Raw genomic sequence first — 20,941 nt, 5'->3', positions numbered from 1 at the left:
CGAAAAACCGGCGGGAAACAAGAACAACAGAGCCGCCACCGTGCGTTATTTATCCCAAAGGAGGGAAAGGAAACGCTCAGAGTAAACCTGGAAAAAGCATGGTCTCGCGACCAAAGAGAATGGGATCGGGAGTTGGTTATGCGAAGGGAAGGTATTAACACCCCTACGCATCCGTCGTACTCGACGGGATCCACGCACAATAGGAAGGAAAATGGTTGCTAAAACACTGTTCATAAACAAACAAATCGGCTGAAAGAGACACAAGAAAACAAACAAGACTGACTCGGCAGGAAATCGCATCCTGGGCCTACTTAGTCTATCAAGCATAGACATCAGAGTCAAAGTAGTTCAGACGGGGGGAAACAAATGCTCGCTAGGATGTCGAATCCTATGCATACGTATCTTCTTGGACGAAGAAGAATCAGAGCATTCGTAGCTCGGCTCACGCACGCCAAACAAAACCACACAAACACAGGCAAACATGGAACCCGAATGCCAATCGCTGGACTTATATCGGCTTCCGAACCAAACACACCCACACTGGAACCCGAATGCCAATCGCTGGACTTACATCAGCTTCCAAGCACACAACAAGAGGATACGGAATGCCAATCGCTGGGCTTACATCCATCTCCTAACACCAACACAGGAAGAAGAAGGGTCTCGATTGCAACTAGGGCAAGAGAAAGGGAAGGTCTCAATCGCAACGAGGGCGAGAGAAAAGAAGTTAGTGTTAGTTGTTAGTCAAACTCGACAAGACATCGCATCTCGTGCCTACGTATCTCATCTGGACATGAGAATCAGAGTTGCCGTAGTTCGGCTAAACTATTCCTGTTGGTTTGTGTTTTTTAAGTGGACGACGTCACTACACAATCTACCGGATGCTCGACCTTTGGAGACTTACTCACCTGTAGTAGAAGGAGTTGACGTATCCTTAAAAGGGGATAATGTTTGTTTGTGTTTTAGGAAAGCTCAAGCAAGAAAGGAAGTCCTATACGAAGGAACCGTGCTACCTTAATTAACATGCAAACGAGACTACGCGGAGTCTAGCAAACCTAGGGGATACAATCACACCACACAAACACATATAGCATGAAATAAACACACCAACAAGGGGCTCAAACATCAAGGCTAGGCTTTAGTCGAGGGGTCATGTCAACCTCGACAAACAAGCCTCTGTATCAGGGTGAGGTTAGCTCTTAACCTTGACATTGAGAGTCAAGGTGAAGCCAGATGAAAGGTGAGTGAAGATGAGACTTCACATCTCATATCCCTGGCCTGGGAGAGCTATAGACAAAGAAGTGTGGGTCCAGAAAGTGGGAACCCTTCTACACTTATGACACCGACTCAACTGATCTTGGGTTTTTACTCACTATGCATCAACACATGTGGTATGATCAAGGTGAGTGACTCACAGAATAGTAGGAGATAGGCTACATATCTCTTTTGTCTACCAATTGCCTCATATGAGGTCTTTTCCTGCTTGGGGACAAAGTAAACAATCACAAACATTGCCTCTTAAGGAGGACTTCAGACAGTTGCCTGGCCAGGTAACAAGCCAGGTCTTCCAGACTACATGGAGACAAGAGATTCTACCTCAATGCTTAAGCAAAGCAAAACAATAGCAAGTTCTCAAAGAACTAAAGCAACTATGGTACCTGAAATCAATCAAATATAATCAGTATTCAAGTCACAAAGTCAAAACAAACAGCATAAGAACCAACAGACACACAATCAATCACATGTGCAAAGCACAAGCTCAAGGCAAGTGAGCTAAGCATCCTACAAAATAGAACAAGTTAGTTCATAACAATCAACCAAACTCAATCAAATTGCATTAATCTCCTTAAAGCATTTGCTTCCTAACCTGAAAAGCAAACTCAAACATGAGAAACAAGACCACTAGGACAAGCCTAGGGTCAAAAGGAGGTGAAAAATCCAAAACAGCAAGTGAAAATTGATCAAAACCAAGATTAATCAAGCAAGAAAAGAATCCAATTGGTTTCACATCAAAACTATGCACCAAATCCATTTTATGAACAAAACATGTCAAACTATGCATTTTGGAATCACAAAGGACCAAACAGAATGATCACAATCAAACCAATACCAAAATAGCTCAATAAATTCCCAGAAAATTCAAGCTCAAACAGAACACATTCAATGAGCAACATACCAAATTTCATGGCATTTGGACCAGAGGAAGTAAGTCAATGAAATTCATAAAGTCAACACAAGTTCAAGCAAGCCAATACAAGGCATCAAAACAAGCATTCACTTCCACCAATCATAAAACAGAAATAAAACATGATAAATGAATGGGACTAAAACCAAGATGTACCTCAAGATGTCTACAATACACATGCCAAATTTCACATCCATCCAATTAATAACCAGAATTTCCCAAATCAAATACAAACATGTATCACAAATGGTCAACAATTGCTCAAGCAGCAAATAAAATCCCAATCAAATAAGAAATGAATTCAAAAGATCCAGAAAAATTCACATATATTCTCAACATTCACAAGTATTCTCATGCAAAAATCCAGCTCAATTCAAGTTCAACCAGCATAGAAAATAAAATCAAGAATATGCACAAAACATGGCATGGCATAAAATGTAACACCTCCAAGGATCATGTCATAACTCTCAATCCAGGAACTCAAAAATTTCAAACCACATATCAAAATGACCAGGAACATGTCTAGAATATGCACAAAAAATTTCATGAATTTCTAATGAAGCATCATCATTTTATGAATGAAAGAGTAAGCATGGTGCACAAAAAGACACATTCAATCAAACCCTAGCCAAATATTTATTCCACACGTGCACAATTTTATTAAAAATGTTCATAAAATCAAGCTCATCAAAAGGAGAAGGATGCAAAAAATTGCACATTATTTGGATTATTTTGAAGGAGTTATCATTTTTTAATCATGGTGATAAAATGAAAAAATGAAACAAAGATGATGAACACATGTGGAAATAACTGCCAAGCCAAAAAGTGAAAGTGTTATGGCACGGGATCGAAGTGAGTGTCAGTTTGGAATTCATGGCGCGCGCAAACACAATTAAGTATGAACAATAATGGGAATAAAGATCAAAAGGCCATTTCCGGAAATTTTTTCAGCCTTCTTCACGCGTTCAACAGTCCATCTCCAGAAATCAACAAGAACATTTGTTCACGAAACTTAGCAAATCATATATCAATGGAATCGTCTAATCAAGCACAACAACAATATCCACATGATTTAACCTAATTCGAACTACACAACATGAATCGATCCAAAGAAGTTTTCACGTCAAAGCTTCAATTCCAGATTTCTCACTTAATTCTTAACGAAAATCAATTCTACAAATTGCAACAGACTCTATGATCTAAGACCTACAAGATGCATAACACAATTTCATCAATGGTGAAAGTTGAAATCCAACCTTATGAATGTGCAGCTATTGGATTCGCGCGTTTCAAGATGCCAATTGCCAAAACAGAAGTTGAATGATGCTCTAGGAAGTGAATGGAGTAGATCTTGTAGCTCAATTACGCACTAGCTTCAAGAATCATCAAAATGCCATGGATGAACCTGATGATGACAGCTGCGAATCTTCAATGATTTGGCTAAGGTTTTGTGAAACAGTTCTTCAATAATACCTGTAGAAGATAGATAAAAAAGAACCAGCAAAAAGAGTGAAGAAATTCAATGGAAATGGTGAAAAAAGTGTGAAAAAGTTTGAAGAAAATTGAGAGAATTTTGGTGATTTTCTGTTAGATCTGAGAAATGAGATTGTGATTAGGAGTTTCTGTTATGATTATGAACTTATAACATGTGTTAATCCAAATGCTAATCAAGATTAGGCAAAATTCAAGTGAATTAGCAAAATGAAGTTTATGCACAATTGGCCAAAATGCCCTTTTCACAATGCAGCCAATGCAACAGTAAAAATGCCATGCAAACAAGTCATATTTGATGTTTAGAATGTGTTGGAATTGGTTTGAAGTGCAAATGCCATGTATTTTTCAAAATCACTTTTTTTTCCACCAAAACACAAATTAGTCCACTTGAAAAATGCCATTTTGATGTGTTGATTTTTGATGCAATGTAATGATGCAATGTGATAGTACATGTCAAATGTGGCTTGCTCAAAAAAGAATCACCCAATTTGGCCTTATGGTTCATGAGTTATGGCCTTTTGAAGTTCAACATTTTTTGAAAATGATTTGATCATATCTTGCCAACCACACATGAGAAATGCATGTTCTTGGACTTTTTGGAAAGGTGAGATCAAGATCTTCAACTTTAATGTTGGACAAAATTTCATTTGAAGCTTGTATGATGAAGTAATTTTGAGGAGAAGAACTTTCCATTTTTGGCAGTTTCCAATTACAGGTCACCTGCTATTTTGGGAAACTTTTCATCTGACTTTAAATCCTTCAACCTTGATCTTTGAAATGTCAAATGAGACTTGTATGGACGAATGAAGCCTTTCAAACCATCTCCCACCTTCAAATCCTTGATTTCAGGCGCAGTTGACCACAGTTGACCACAATTGACTTTCTAGGGTTTCTGATGAAATCCAACTTGACTGTTGAGCTGAGCATCCAATCTTTGGCCAAACCACTTCACAATGACCACATAATCATATGAACTTGATAAACCAACCCTAGGGCTTTGTCTCAATGGAAATTGCACTTATTTGCTTGATTGACTGATTCTCCTGATCAGTTGACCTAACTTGTCTGAATGACTTGCACTTGGGCAAAAGGCAATACAATGTTATGCAATGGACTATGTTATGTTAATGACCTAATGATGAAAATTTATGTACAAAGGTAGGTGCAAATTTGAGGTGCTACACAGAGCAACAACAATACTACAGAGCTAAGCTAAGATACTCAACTACATCTACATCTACTTCTCCCCCTTTTTAGCCAAAAGAGACCAAAGAGACAAAATAAATGTCTATCTAGTCATTAACAGAAATACCAGAAGTTAAAGAGTTACATCACCAAGTACAGACACATCTGTAAGAATTCTGAGAAACAAACCAAAAAAACACAAAGAAATCCACCAAAACAACAACAAAAAGCCAAGAAAACCAACAAAACAAGAGGGACCAAAGCCAACAGAGCTACTCAGTAGAGCTTGCGTTTGCAGCCTCTTCAGCAGCACCAGAAGCAGAATTGCCACTCGCATCATCATTGTTAGCAGCCCTCTCACTAGAGGTGTGGGCTTCAGCTTCTTCTTCATGGCTGACATTAGCATGTTCAACATTTTCACCCTTAACCTGCTCCGAGCTTTCAATCAAGGCTTCCAAAGATTATTTTCTAGTTGTGGCTACCTTAATCCCTTCACCTAGCTCTTTGCATGTCTCCTTTGTTAGACGGTGTGGCTAGTGATCGAGAGGGGGGTGAATAGATCACCTCTTTAAAAAATTAACGGATTTAACGTTTGATCAGAGTTTTCAAAAATGGCGGAAAAATCAGTCCCGAATCGACTTCCGTCTATTCTGAACCGCTACTAGAAAGCCGGACATACAAGTATAATTGCTGGATTTTAATGAGAATGACAAAAAACAGTTCACACCAGAATTCTAACAAATTGAATGCGCTTATCCTTAAATTCTATTTCCAATGAATAAAATCAAGCTAACCGTTTTATCAAACAGTTGGTGTGTGTGTGATCGTCAATGAACAGCAATGGAGTTTGATTAAAATATTCTTGCCACTGCTGTCTTGAAAAAGAAGCAATCACCGCACACTAACTGATATTGCAAAAACAGTTTGAAAAATGTAAAGAGGAGTAAGGTAAGAATACGATACGCAGAGATTTGGTAAGGAAGTTCCCCACGTCGTCCTCGCGTGTGGGTACGTCTCCCTCTCAATTTCAAATGAAATTGAGAACTTTGATTATCAATTATTGCCGAATCCGTTGATACAAGGTTTTGATACAAAGACAGAATTCTAAACTCTAAGAACCTCTTCTTGTATAAACCTTCACTTGATCTGAGCACGATCAAGATTTTCCTGCACAAAGTTGCAAACAATTCACCGGTTCCATGACCTGCTTGCGAAATCCCCCGATCTCCAAACGCAACGCTGCGGCTGAATATGTTCTGCAAATGTGACTCCCAAACCCTCAAGAACACACCAGTTCTTGAAGGACAAACCAGTAGGTTTTTCCTAGAAACCCCCTTCAATCTTCGACTCAGCTAGATCCTCGATCGTTCCACTGCAAACCACAGCTAGATCCTTGATCGTACCACTGAACGTTATCTCGATGCTTCTTTAATCCAAAGAACAAGAATTGTTATGTGTAAATGTTCTTGAAGAAAAGTGATTGAGAAGATTAAGAAGATGAAGTCTCTTTCAGGTTTCTATGTGCTCACAAACAATTGCTCCAACACTGCTTTTGATCTGTGTTCAATTGTTTTCCCTCAATGAATTCGTTTTTGCATCTGCTGTTGAAACCTGTCTTTTATATGCTGCAAAAACAGTTGCTGTTATGACATAAAACAACTTTATGTATTGATACATGCAGGGTGTGTATCGATGCATACTGTAAGTTGTGTGAATTTTTGGTGAAATCAATTAATCATGTATCGATGCATAAGTCGTGTGTATCGATGCATGTGATTTTTACACTAATATGTATCGATGCCTAATGCGCATGTATTGATGCACAGGCTGTCTCAAGTGGTCATGTATCGATGCAGAATTCGTGTGTATCGATGCATAGAGTTTTTGCCCTTCCATGTATTGATGCATGGCTCGTATGCATCGATGCATACTGAACATAAATTGTTTTGTAATTAATCATATGCTACATGTATCGATGCAGAGGCTCATGTATTGATACATACTGATATAAAATGCATTTTAATTGTTATTTGAAGGGAATTTTCAATGTAGATTTATATGTATGTTTATGCAACAATAGAGTGGGATGAAGGACAAAGTAAGAACACAAATATATCATGAAATGCAATGCACAACCAATTTGGATGATGATCACACAATTTGCTATCATTAAAAGTTAATTCAAGTTAAAGAATTCTTTCACAAACTCCCCCTTTTTGATGATGGCAAATTCTTGGCAAGATGTGTGATACTCCCCCTGAGTTTGTGCATATCTGCATTTTCTCCCCCTTTGTCAACATCAAAAAGAGGAAGAAACATAGTTATCCAGCAGAAAGTGTAGCAGGGCATGGCAAAAATGGATAATAGGCTATCAATCACAAAGAAAGAAGCTGCAAGTTAAAGAATCATTCACAAAGAATCATTCAAAAAGTAAGGGCAATAACAAATAGAGGTAAACAGAAATTGAAAAGCATTTTAAGTGTGCGAACGAGTTTAGTAGTTACATAAGCTAGAACATATAATGTGCAACCAAATAAAATGAAATGCATTGAAATGAAAAAAATGGTGGGTTAATTTGGATTGTGGCCACCAAAGGATTCCTCATCATGTCTGTCGGGGTCTCGGTGGCTTGGCGGAGGTGGAGGAGGAGGCATTTTGTCTGGATTTTGGCCCATGAAGGAGTATTGCCTAAACCGGTTCTGAACTTCAATGCTTCGAAAGCTGTCCATAATCCCAGGATTTTCACGGCAGTCGTCCATAAAGCCGGACATTTCGTTGTAGAACACTTGATGCCATTTAACCAAGTCTTGGTGCCAAGCATGTTGATTGTGATACATCCGTGTGTGCTCATCATGCCATTCACGATGCTCATTGTGCCATTCAGTTTGTTGAACATGCCAATACCGTGCTTCTTCATGGTGTTCTTTGTTGACAAGTTCCATCTGTTGAAGCATGTGAGTGATGTCCGCAGTTGGTGTTGAGGCTGAAGTACCACCGGAGAATGGAGGGGCTGTAGGTTCAGGTACATAGTTGGTAGGAGACCACCTTCGTGGCACCCAATCACCCTAACCAGTATTGGCCTCAGCTTGAGGCACATCTGTTTCAGGCGCATCCTGCATTTCTTCATCAGGCTGTTCTTCAGCAACATGGATGCGTTCCGAAGGCACGTCAAAGTTGTAAATTCTGGTTTTGGATTTTCTTTCAAAAAAGTAGAAGCATTTGCGGTCTTTGTCCCATCGATATCCCATATGCGATAGAGTGGCAGAGTCAAATTCTTGAGCTGCAGATGGAGATAGGAGAGGTACAATGGGTATTGCAACTTTCCAAAACTTAAGAATTTTCATTATTTGAGAGGCATACCCTAGAGCCACAGTTTTGGAGCTGTCTCGCACATAAAATAGACGTTTTACAAAGTAGTTCGCCCAATTTAAGAGAATCTTATTTTGCAGAATGTAGAGAAGATGTATGCTAGGCCTATCCAACCGAGAGTGGCCACTGTTGGTTGGACGCAGAATGTGTGTAATGATCCAGTGAAGAATACGCGGAGTTTGTTTGATCATACCTGACGTGACGTGTTCGTCCTCACTCAATGGTCTATCAATCTTTAGGATAGAAGTTGTAAAGTCCTTCAGGTCAAATTCAGGATCAAAATGCAGGTCATGCCAAGACTTGACAGCCATCGACGGAAGCGGCATTTGAAACACCGTTTCCCAATCAGAGGCTTCAAAGGTATATGTTCTGACTCCGATAGAACACCGGAACATATAGCCTCTACCAGTTTGTAAACCAGCATAAAAGGCCCGGATGAAATCCTCATGATACTCATCTTTTGTAGATAGAAAGGACCCAAGTCTTTGTGCATGTAACAGTTCAACTACTTCATTTAGGTGCAGATGAACAGCATCTGTTTTATCAAAGATATGAGGTTTCATTACCAACCTGGCCTTGAAGGATTCCTCAAATTCAGCAGCAATGGCAGGATGAAGAATGTCTAAGGCATTTGAAGGAACATCTGGTGGTTGCTGAGAAGTACCGGCTGCTTCCTTTCCCTTTCCTTTTCCTTTGGCTCTGGCTGGAATAGTGCGTGGAGGCATGGTGATATGAGATTTAGGGTTTTACCAAGTTTGTGAGAGAGAGTGAAGATGAGAAGGATTAGGGTTAGCCACTGGTTTTGGGGTTTTTGAGGGCAGATGAGATGAAGTAATGAGATAGGAAGTGATATGATTGGCTGATGTGTCGATGCATGAGAGAGAAAGAAATGCATTTAATGCAGATAGCATCAGTATGTATCGATGCAAATAGTCATGCGTCGATGCCTAGTATTCAAAATTGTCATGTGTATCGATACATGCGATGGATGCGTCGATGCCAAGTGTTTACAATTGCCCTGTGTATCGATACATGCGATGGATGCATCGATACATCCTGAAGCAGTTTTTGAAAAAAAATTGAATTTTAGAATATATGGATCGATGCAGGCTTCGTTTGTGTCGATGCATACTGATGCTGAACCAGTTTTTAATGGATTTTAATGCAGTATGATTATGCATTATGCACTATGTCATGATGATTATGCTCAGAAATCAGATTGTTAATGTGCACACAATATAGACAAGGAGTATATGCAAGCAAACTTTACATCAACTAGAGTAAGCACATTTGTTCTAACAAACACAATCACTTAGCAATAAGAAAATTGTAGAAAGGATTGATATTACCTCTGTTGATGTAATCTTGCGAGGCATAAATGAAATCTAAAACAAATCTCATCAACCAAGGTGAGGCATAATATAGATAAGAAGAAACATGCTTATCCTTATCCAGATTCCCGTTGGTAGGCATAGGGGTGTCAATTGATTTTGAGTCATTTATTCCAAAGCTCTTGAGTAGTTTTCTGCAGTATTTTGTTTGACACACTGCTATACCCTCATCAAGTCGCTTTATCCGCAGTCCTAGGAGATAGTTCAGCTCCCCCATTAGACTCATCTCAAATTCACCCTGCATAACCTTAGAAAATTCCTCGACCAAGTGTATGTTAGTTGAACCAAATATTGTATCGTCGACATAAACTTGAGCTAAAAGACTGTGCTTTCTTTTGTGCTACTAAACGTGTCTTGTTCCTAGTTGTCACTCCGTTTTCATCAAGCTTATTTCTAAAAACCCATTTAGTACCTATGATATGATGATCTCGCGGACGAGGAACAAGTTCCCAAACGTCATTTCTTTTAAAATTGTTTAAGCTCTTCTTGCATGGCCATTAGCCAAAATTCATCAATCAAGGCCTCTTTGGCATTTTTAGGTTCTACTTGTGAAACAAAGGCGAAGTGAGAACAAAAGTTACTTATCTTAGACCGGGTCATTACTCCCTTTGAAATGTCTCCCAAAATGTTGTCAATGGGATGGTCTTTTGAGGATCTCCAAGCTGTTGGAAGATCATTCACTTCAGCTGTCTTTTCTTCCTCAATTTCTTCATGACTTGTATCTTCCTCCTTCTCATGGCCAGCTGTTTTGGACTGATCAGTTTCCTCGACAGCTTCCTTGAGTATGTCTTCTGTAGATACACCTGCGTCATCAAAAGAAATACCTTTTCCAACATTTTTAGGATAAGACTCATCAAAAGAAACATGAACCGATTCTTCAACAGTAAGTAAACGCTTATTATACACTCTATATGCTTTTGCTCCTTTAAACACAATGTTTTGTTCAGCATGTTCAATTATGCAGCAAGTTTTTATGAAAGAAAAACTTTATAACCCTTGTCACGCAATTGACTTATGCTTAACACGTTGTGTTTAAGCCCCTCCACAAAATGGACATTTGAAATAGTAGTGGTGGAGGGATTACCTACACTACCTTTGCCGAGTATAGCTCCTTTGTTATTGTCTCCATAAGTAACATATTCCTTCTTCTTTGCTTTGAAGTCTATGAAAAGCGATATGTCACCGGTCATGTGCCTTGAGCAGCCGCTGTCAAGAAACCATCTTCTATTTACGGAAGCAAGGCACTCATCCTACAATATCAAAAGAGAGAATTTGGTACCCAACTTTCATTGGGTCCGAGTGGGTAAGTGTTAACATGGTTGCCTTTTGGCTTCCATTGATAAATACCTTTAGGGACAAGAAATCTCCTAAACTTGCATTTCTCAATGGTATGGCCAGCATGACAACAATAATGACATAAACCATGATGATGTGTTTGTTGTTTCTTGTTCATTGAATCTTTTAGAATAAAAGAGTATTTTGCATATGGAGGATTCAATGACTTCTTAAACAACTTGGGGTCAACGGCATAAGTAATTTTAGGTTGTAGCGCTTTCTCTAATTTGACCTTAAGAGTGTTTACCTCTTTTTGCCAAACATAACAAGCGTCACAATACCTAACTCTACTACATCCGTCAATGTCAATAGTTTTTGAATTTTCTGCAATACTAGTTTTCAATGCTTCTAAATCAATTTCAGCTTTGTTTACTTTTCCTTCCAAAAAAGAGAAGATATGTTTGTCGGAAGCTAGTCGTTTAAAAGCATCTACAGCTTCGTTATGCAGTTTTTCAAAAGCTATTTTTAATTCCGAAAAAGACATAGAGGAGAAATTATTGTAATAGGCTTGTTTTACCTTTTTGTCATTGTTTTTCTTCTTGTGGTAGGACAGATTTTTGGTGTGAGCCGTAAGGCACAGATTTGCGGATTCATCACTATCACTTGAACTTTGTGTGCTTGATGAATCACTATCACTTTCCCATGCAATGTAAGCTCTTCTTTGTTTGCTGTGCCCTTTTGGTGGATCTTTTCTTTGGTCCTTATACTTCATAAGGCAGTCTGTTTTATAGTGTCCAGATTTACCATAATTGAAACAGGATCCTCTTCCTCTACTCTTCTTGTTTTCGTCTTGTTTCGAATTTATGGATTGTCTTCGAAACTTCATGAGATTTTTGTCGGAATGCTTGACTCCGTTCTTTCGAATGAATCTATTATATCTCCTTACAAAATGTCTCATTTCCTCATCATCCGAATCTTTGTCACTACTTGAATCATTGTCGCTTTGCTCTTTTCGTGAGGACTTAGAGCTAGAGGCCACAAGAGCTATTGGCTTCTTCTCTCCCTCTTTGTCTCTTTTCTTCTCCTTTTCCTTCTTACTTTTATTCTCATATTTTTCAAGACTTTCCAAAGCTTGCTGATGTTCTTCCAGCTTTCCAAACAGAGTTGTAATCGTAAGTCTTGTAAGATCGTTGGCTTCCTTGATTACTGTAACTTTAGGTTGCCACTCCCTGCTAAGACACCTGAGAATTTTATTAGTAGCAATTTCACTGGAAATAGGTTTTCCAAGAGCATTCAATCGGTTAGTTAGATGGGTGAATCTCTTTTGCATGTCGGAGATGGATTCTCCTTGTTTCATGCGAAAGAGCTCAAACTCTTGATTGAGTGTGTTAATGCGGGACTGTTTTACTTCAGTAGTACCCTCATGGGCAACTTCTAAAGCGTCCCACATTTCTTTAGCTGTCGTGCAATGGGATACTCGATAATACTCATCAACACCAAGTGCTGAAATTAACATGTTTCGAGCTCTCCAATCACACGACCACTTTTTCTCATCTTTCTCATTCCAATCATCTTCTGGTTTAGGTACTATGGCGCCAGCCGCATTTGTCATAGTGATTTGAAACGGACCGTTTTCAATGGCAGCCCATACTAACCTATCCACAGAATTTATATGAACTCGCATGCAGTCTTTCCAGTAGCCATAATTTTCACCGTTGAAAATAGGCGCTCTATTATACGCCCCCTTTGGTTCAGAATCCATACTGTTACAGGCAGCCACAGAGCACCAGCGAACCGGCGCTCTGATACCACTTGTTAGACGGTGTGGCTAGTGATCGAGAGGGGGGGTGAATAGATCACCTCTTTAAAAAATTAACGGATTTAACGTTTGATCAGAGTTTTCAAAAATGGCGGAAAAATCAGTCCCGAATCGACTTCCGTCTATTCTGAACCGCTACTAGAAAGCCGGACATACAAGTATAATTGCTGGATTTTAATGAGAATGACAAAAAACAGTTCACACCAGAATTCTAACAAATTGAATGCGCTTATCCTTAAATTCTATTTCCAATGAATAAAATCAAGCTAACCGTTTTATCAAACAGTTGGTGTATGTGTGATCGTCAATGAACAGCAATGGAGTTTGATTAAAATATTCTTGCCACTGCTGTCTTGAAAAAGAAGCAATCACCGCACACTAACTGATATTGCAAAAACAGTTTGAAAAATGTAAAGAGGAGTAAGGTAAGAATACGATACGCAGAGATTTGGTAAGGAAGTTCCCCACGTCGTCCTCGCGTGTGGGTACGTCTCCCTCTCAATTTCAAATGAAATTGAGAACTTTGATTATCAATTATTGCCGAATCCGTTGATACAAGGTTTTGATACAAAGACAGAATTCTAAACTCTAAGAACCTCTTCTTGTATAAACCTTCACTTGATCTGAGCACGATCAAGATTTTCCTGCACAAAGTTGCAAACAATTCACCGGTTCCACGACCTGCTTGCGAAATCCCCCGATCTCCAAACGCAACGCTGCGGCTGAATATGTTCTGCAAATGTGACTCCCAAACCCTCAAGAACACACCAGTTCTTGAAGGACAAACCAGTAGGTTTTTCCTAGAAACCCCCTTCAATCTTCGACTCAGCTAGATCCTCGATCGTTCCACTGCAAACCACAGCTAGATCCTTGATCGTACCACTGAACGTTATCTCGATGCTTCTTTAATCCAAAGAACAAGAATTGTTATGTGTAAATGTTCTTGAAGAAAAGTGATTGAGAAGATTAAGAAGATGAAGTCTCTTTCAGGTTTCTATGTGCTCACAAACAATTGCTCCAACACTGCTTTTGATCTGTGTTCAATTGTTTTCCCTCAATGAATTCGTTTTTGCATCTGCTGTTGAAACCTGTCTTTTATATGCTGCAAAAACAGTTGCTGTTATGACATAAAACAACTTTATGTATTGATACATGCAGGGTGTGTATCGATGCATACTGTAAGTTGTGTGAATTTTTGGTGAAATCAATTAATCATGTATCGATGCATAAGTCGTGTGTATCGATGCATGTGATTTTTACACTAATATGTATCGATGCCTAATGCGCATGTATTGATGCACAGGCTGTCTCAAGTGGTCATGTATCGATGCAGAATTCGTGTGTATCGATGCATAGAGTTTTTGCCCTTCCATGTATTGATGCATGGCTCGTATGCATCGATGCATACTGAACAGAAATTGTTTTGTAATTAATCATATGCTACATGTATCGATGCAGAGGCTCATGTATTGATACATACTGATATAAAATGCATTTTAATTGTTATTTGAAGGGAATTTTCAATGTAGATTTATATGTATGTTTATGCAACAATAGAGTGGGATGAAGGACAAAGTAAGAACACAAATATATCATGAAATGCAATGCACAACCAATTTGGATGATGATCACACAATTTGCTATCATTAAAAGTTAATTCAAGTTAAAGAATTCTTTCACATCCTTAAGCTCAGCAATTGCTCCAACTTTTGAGACTGGCCTCCTCATGGCATATGTCATGACAATATCCTCGACATGACTGCCTTCAAAGAGTTTGTAGTGCACAGACCGAGTTGGTTTTCTCCTACTAGGTAAATCATTTGAGCATAAAATACCAGGATGTTGGTTCAAGATAATTCCATAGATCATAGGGGGAAAATCAATTGGCAGCTTAACTGCATTAGTAGTTGCATGCTTGATGATTTGATCAAACATATATCTACCATAGTCAAATTTCACTTTTGTCCCAACAGCAAAAATAAGCCTCCCAAGAGTATTAAAAATGGTGGAGACATGGTTGGTAGGGACCCAGTTAGCATCTCATATTTTATGCAGGATAACATACTTGACAATCAACTTCCCAGCAGGAAGATGCTTTTTAAAAGGCCAAACTTTCACCTACTTAGTTGTAATCTCCCTACAGACCTGATTGTCTGTAACCTCTAATTCTCCTGCACCCTCATTATTTCTGCCTAGAAAATTATTAATAACAGTAGGAGAGAATGTTATACACTTACCCCTCACATACACCTTACAGAACTCCTTGTTGTTCTTATCAGAAATATCCTCAAGAATATTAACAACAAATTCCTTGACTAAACCTTCGTAGCATTGAGAGAACCCAACAACATTCTTCAAAAGCCCAACAACTTCTATCAGATCCATGACCTCCTTGACATCAGCAACATCTTTTCCCAATTCCCTTTCCACAACTACCCTTCTCTGAATCACAAATTTCCACTTAGCAACTCCATCCTCAAGATGGAAGGAGATGTTATCCAAATTAACAACAGGTACTTTAACAGGAGACTTCCTAACAGTAGTTTTCTTCACAGGCGAGATGTCAGGGACATCTTCCTCAACATCCTCTTCAGGCTCAGAATCATCTCTGACCTTCCTCTTCTTTATTTCAACCTTGCTCCATGGTTTGGAGGGACCAATGACAACAATCTTCTTAGCTTTTCTGGCTGACATAAGTTCAACCATAAATTTTCCTTTGTGAGTCTTCATGCGTTTAGCCACACTTGGATTTATGTGATGAATCAAGCTTTCCTCTTGATCATCAGAGCTACCATCCTCTAGATCAATCACAACATTTGCGTCATCATGCTTCTCAGAGTGGAAAGCATTAGTCGTGTTAGAGGCCACAAATTTCCCTTTGTCAAACACTGTTTGCCCTAGAGAGCGTAACCCTTCAGCAGCCAAGTCCTTTTCAGAACTAGAGGAATCATCACCCTTACCACTAGGTTGTTCAACCTCAGGAGGGGGATACATTTGAGCAAGGGGAGTAGAAACCCCCTTCACAGAGTGGCCTTCATTAAGGATTCTAGTAACTATGTCTCTTATAACACGATCAATATAGTGTGTTCCTTCCTTATACTCAGTGACAGGAGTTGAACCAGACGAAATACTAGAGGGATTACCTTGATTGGAACATGCAGAAGCGGAGACATCAATGGAGATGGGTTAGTTCAAATCAATGTCCGCGGCGGGAATAATAGAGAGAGGAACAACATCCAGAATCTCATCATCAGGGACGCCCACGGGAGGAACACTAAATTTTGGAGTAGACTTAGTATTTTTAGAAGCAGATGTATCTTGATGTTGTGACATTTTGGAGTTTTTCTAGAAAAAGTAAGGTTTCCCTAGAAGAGGTTTGTGGAGAAGGAAAAGGAAGATGGAAGAGTTGGAGTAGGTAATGGGGTTATGGGGGTAGCGTGTGAAGATGGAATAGATGGTATTTCCAATACAAGGTAATGATTTACCATAATGGGGGCACTTTATTTTAGGAAAATAGACTATAATTTGAGTATTTTTTCCACTCCATATTAATTGCTACAAATTTTCATAAATGAAAATCCCTAATCTCCCTCTCAGGAATTCAAATTGATTTGCATCCAAGGCCTTTGTAAAAATATCAACTAACTGCATCTCAATAGCAACATGCTCTAAGGCTACAATCTTATCCTCCTAAAGTTCTCTAATAAAATGGTGACGGATATCAATATGTTTGGTCCTACTGTGCTGAATAGGGTTCTTTGAGATGTTTATAGCACTCAGGTTGTCACAGTATAATGTCATGACATCTTGTGTGACATTGTATTCAGTCAGCATTTGTTTCATCCACACCAGTTGAGAACAACTACTTCCAGTTGCTATGTATTCAGCTTCAGCAGTAGACAGAGAAACACAATTTTGCTTCTTACTAAACTATGATATTAGATTGTTCCCCAAGAAGAAACATCCTCCTAATGTGCTTTTCCTATCATCAACACTTCCAGCCCAATCAGTATCACAATAGCCAGACAGCACAGAATCAGATCCATGAGTGTATAGAATCCCATAGTCACAAGTGCCATTGACATATTTCAGGATCCCTTTCACTTGGTTTATATGGCTACCCTTTGGTTCAGCTTGATATCTAGAACATACACCTACAACAAAAGCAATGTCAGGTCTGCTTGCTGTAAGATATAACAGACTCCTTATCATGCTTTTGTAGAGACTTTGATCCATACTGACACCATTTTCATCTTTAGACAACTTTAGATGAGTAGGAGCAGGTGTCCTCTTGTGACTTGCATTCTCCATGCCAAACTTCTTAACTATATTCTTGGCATATTTACTTTGAGATAGAAAGATAGAATCTTCCATCTGCTTGACTTGCAGGCCAAGAAAATAAGTTAGTTCTCCAACAAGACTCATCTCAAATTCAGACTGCATTTGTTCAACAAAATGTTGAACCATCTTACTTGACATCCCACCAAACACAATATCATCTACATAGATCTGAGCAATCATAAGCTTTCCTCTTTCATCTTTGACAAATAAAGTCTTATCAATGCCTCCCTTTCTGTATCCATTGTCAATGAGAAACACTATGAGTCTCTCATACCAAGCTTTAGGAGCTTGTTTCAACCCATAAAGAGCTTTCCTCAACTTATACACATGCTTTGGAAGATTTGGATCTATGAATCCCTTTGGTTGTTCAACATATACTTCCTCATTCAAGTGGCCATTTAAGAAGGCACTTTTCACATGCCACTCCTAGCAATAATCTAATGGACTCCAGGCGAGCTACAGGTGCAAATGTTTCATCAAAGTCAACTCCTTCAACTTGAGTGTATCCTTGAGCTACTAACCTTGCTTTATTCCTAGTAACCACACCTTTTTCATCAGATTTATTCTTGTATACCCACTTTGTTCCAGTAACATTTATTCCTTCAGGTCTTGGAACCAAATCCCATACTTTATTTCTCTTGAATTTCCCTAACTCTTCCTGCATGGCATTGATCCAGAATTCATCAGTTAAAGCTTCTTTAATATTCTTAGGCTCAATCTTTGACACAAAACAGGCATGAGATATCACTTCCCTTGATCTAGTGGTGACTCCTTTATTTAGATCCCCTATAATGAGATCTTTAGGATGATCCTTCTGAATTATGATAGAGGGTCCCTTGTTTACTTGATCAGCTTCAGGTTCAGCCTGGGTGGACTCACTCTCACTACTTTTATCAAAAGGTCTAGCTGGGGCATCATTCAGAAATGTTTCAACATCGTCTGTGACATCAGTCTCTTGATCATCAATGACAACATTGATAGATTTCATCATAACTTTAGTTCTAGAATTAAAGACTCTAAAGGCTCTGCTGTTTGTTGAGTAGCCTAGAAATATTCCTTCATCCCTCTTGGGGTCCATTTTCCTTCTTTGTTCACGATTAGCCAGGATATATCATTTACTACCAAACACATGGAAGTATTTGACAGTAGATCTTCTTCCCTCCCAGACTTCATATAAAGTGGTTGAGGTCCCTTTTCTCAAGATTACTCTGCTGTGAAAGCTGATATCACATGTCAAGACTACAAGCGTGACATCTTGTGATAACACTAAGTTTTACCAAAATTAATGCCAATTCATAGAACCAACAAAGGGGAAAACCATAATCCACTGAAATGGATGATTGATCTTGACAATGACTCGATTCATCCCTTGACCTTTGATTGTTTGCCTTGTGTGTGGTCCATTATTTGTAATTGTTGCATTCATGCGCATCATAACCATTCATCATACAAAAATTTCAAGGAACTGAGGTGTTATTTGCAAATATTTTCAGACCATGGATTGTGGACGAAGGAACAGTAAGAAGTATAGTTTCATATGTCCCGACTTGAAAGAGTTAAGGAAGCTAGGATATTTTGTATTAGATCCCTTGGACTTCAAGCAACGTCATGGAAAGCTTCTATCTATCTTGTCTACTGATGTGGTTGAAGGACTTATGAGTGTGTTAGTGCAGTTCTATGACCCTCTCTAACGTTGCTTCACTTTTTCGGATTATCAGCTTGTGCCTATGTTGGAGGAGTATGCCCATCTCTTGGGGATACCTGTTTCTAACAAAGTTCCTTTTAGTGGATTGGAAGAGATTCCCAAATCTCATCTTATTGCTGAAGCTCTTCACTTGAAGAAGTCTGAGATAAAGGCTCATTGGGTGAACAAAGGAGGATTGTTTGGGTTGCCTTCTAATTTCCTCATCAAGGAAGCTACTACCTTTGCTCAAGCCGATAATATGGATGCTTTCAAAGCTATCTTTGTGATACTCATCTATGTATTAGCTTTGTTCCCTAATATAGATAGTTTTGTTGATATTAATGCCTTTAGAATTTTCTTGATTGGGAATCATGTGCCTACTCTATTAGGTGATATGTACTTCTCTTTGCATTTAAAGAATTCTAAATGTGGTGGAACTATTATGTGTTGTGTTCCTCTTCTATACAATTGGTTTATTTTGCACTTGCCTCAGACACCTGCTTTTGTGGAGAACAAACAATGTCTACAGTGGTCTCAGAGACTTATGTCTCTCACAAATGATGATATAGTTTGGTATGATCCTTCTTTGAGCAATTTGGAGATTATTGATAATTGTGGTGAATTCTCTAATGTGCCTCTCATTGGTACACAGGACGAATTAACTACAACCCTGTTTTGGCTCGTCATCAACTTGGGTTCCCCTTTAGAGACAAACCTAATAACACTTTGTTAGAAGGTATTTTCTATCAAGAGGGTAAAGATCCCCAACATTTGAAGCAGAAGATTATGCATGCTTGGCATAATGTGCATAGGAAAGGAAGATCCGAGCTTGGTCCATGCAACTGTGTAGCTTTGGAATATTACACTCTTTGGGTGAAGAAAAGAGCTTTGGAGTTGAAGATGTGTTATCCTTGTGAGAGACCTATGTCTACGGTTGTGGTTGAGCCATTAACTCTCCCTAACCAGGATGTAGAGGAGTTGGATGAGGCGCTCGCCTAGATGAAACAAGAGAAAGATATGTGAGAAGGGCATTTCCATGCTTTGAGCAGAAAGCATGAAGATTTGCAGCTTGAGTCTAAGGACAAAGATGCACTTATTGAGCTACTTGAAGACCGAGTGATAAAGAGACATAGAGAGCCAGAGGTTTCATCTTCCTCTAGTATGCCTCAACCTTCCGTTGCTTGAAGAAGATTCTCGATCAGCTTGTCCTCGAGAAGACTCAGATGAAGGCTTCTTTTGAGACCGAGATCCGACACATTCGAAGGAAGTACGCGCCTACAGCCAGATCTTCTGACATTGTTGCTAGGGATCCTTAGGATGACTAGTTTCCTTTTCTCTTGTATTTTTAATTTGGTTTCTGAATTTGTACTCAGTGCAATCCTTCCAATTATATAAATAGAAGAGATTTTTATGGTCATATCAAATTATTGCAATTATTGTTAAAAGTATATATTTGCAAATAATATAGTAAGTTCCTTGAAAATAAAAATAATCAAGAATTGCATTTCATGCATCATTTGCATAAGCAGGTTTCTCTTTCGCCAGATGTCTCATTGGTGTTTCTTTTGTGCTTCAGCCAAGCTGACTCATCGATACAATACTCGTGCCAATCACTCCAGAATTATGGAACATCTTGAGCAAGAGAATAGAGACTTGAAATAAGAGATCGCCCGCCTGACTGCCATGATGGAGTCAGTCTTAGCTGCTCAGAGCCAGTCTTCTCCAACACCCGCAACTCCTCCTCCTTAGAGGACTGTCATTTCCGAGGTGGCTACCTCTACTATTCCTGCAACTGCTGCTCACTTTGCACCCAACATGCCTGCCGGATTCCCGTGGGGAATGCCACCAAACTTCATACCTGAAGGTTTTTCACCTACCTTTGCTTCCATGCCGGCATCTAGCCCGGTCATGTCTGTGTCGCCACCTGTTGTGCATACCCTGCCTCGTGTAGAAGACACCATCTATCATTCCGAGCCGTCTGAGGGCCCGAATGTGTATGAGAAGATGGATGAGATGAAGGATCAACTCCTTGAGCTGTGGAAGGAGTTGAAAACTTTGAGAGGTAAAGACTTGTTTGGGAAGAGTGCTGCAGAACTGTGTTTGGTCCCAAATGTGAAGATTCCAGTGAAATTAAAAGTGCCTGACTTTGAAAAATACAAAGGGAATACCCGTCCACTCAGTCATTTGGTGATGTATGC

General features: G+C 39.2%; 1 protein-coding gene across 1 annotated transcript; it reads right to left on the bottom strand.

Annotated features, from left to right (window-relative positions):
* Positions 1–5,136: 5,136 nt before the first annotated feature.
* LOC127122910 (uncharacterized) lies at positions 5,137–20,632 on the bottom strand. Its single transcript, XM_051053184.1, has 3 exons — positions 20,602–20,632; positions 14,864–15,861; positions 5,137–5,292 (listed from the first exon to the last, which is right to left on the bottom strand). The coding sequence occupies exons 1-3, from the start codon at positions 20,630–20,632 to the stop codon at positions 5,137–5,139; spliced, it is 1,185 nt and encodes a 394-aa protein (XP_050909141.1).
* Positions 20,633–20,941: the final 309 nt, after the last annotated feature.

The sequence above is a fragment of the Lathyrus oleraceus genome, chromosome 2, assembly GCF_024323335.1.
Source record: "Lathyrus oleraceus cultivar Zhongwan6 chromosome 2, CAAS_Psat_ZW6_1.0, whole genome shotgun sequence".
Taxonomy (NCBI): Eukaryota; Viridiplantae; Streptophyta; class Magnoliopsida; order Fabales; family Fabaceae; genus Lathyrus; species Lathyrus oleraceus.
The sequence above is the reverse complement of the archived record's forward strand: the minus strand, read 5'-3'. Positions and strand labels throughout refer to the sequence as shown.

Bases quoted from the DNA above. Each gene is read 5' to 3' on its own strand.
- LOC127122910 (XM_051053184.1), bottom strand. From the start codon at position 20,632: ATGGAAGCAAAGGTAGGTGAAAAACCTTCAG. The intron at 15,862-20,601 runs GTATGAAGTTTG...GTTCCAATCAAG, and splicing joins GGTAGGTGAAAAACCTTCAG to GTAATCCCTCTAGTATTTCG. The intron at 5,293-14,863 runs GTCTGTAGGGAG...AGCTCGGAGCAG, and splicing joins TAGAGGTTACAGACAATCAG to GTTAAGGGTGAAAATGTTGA.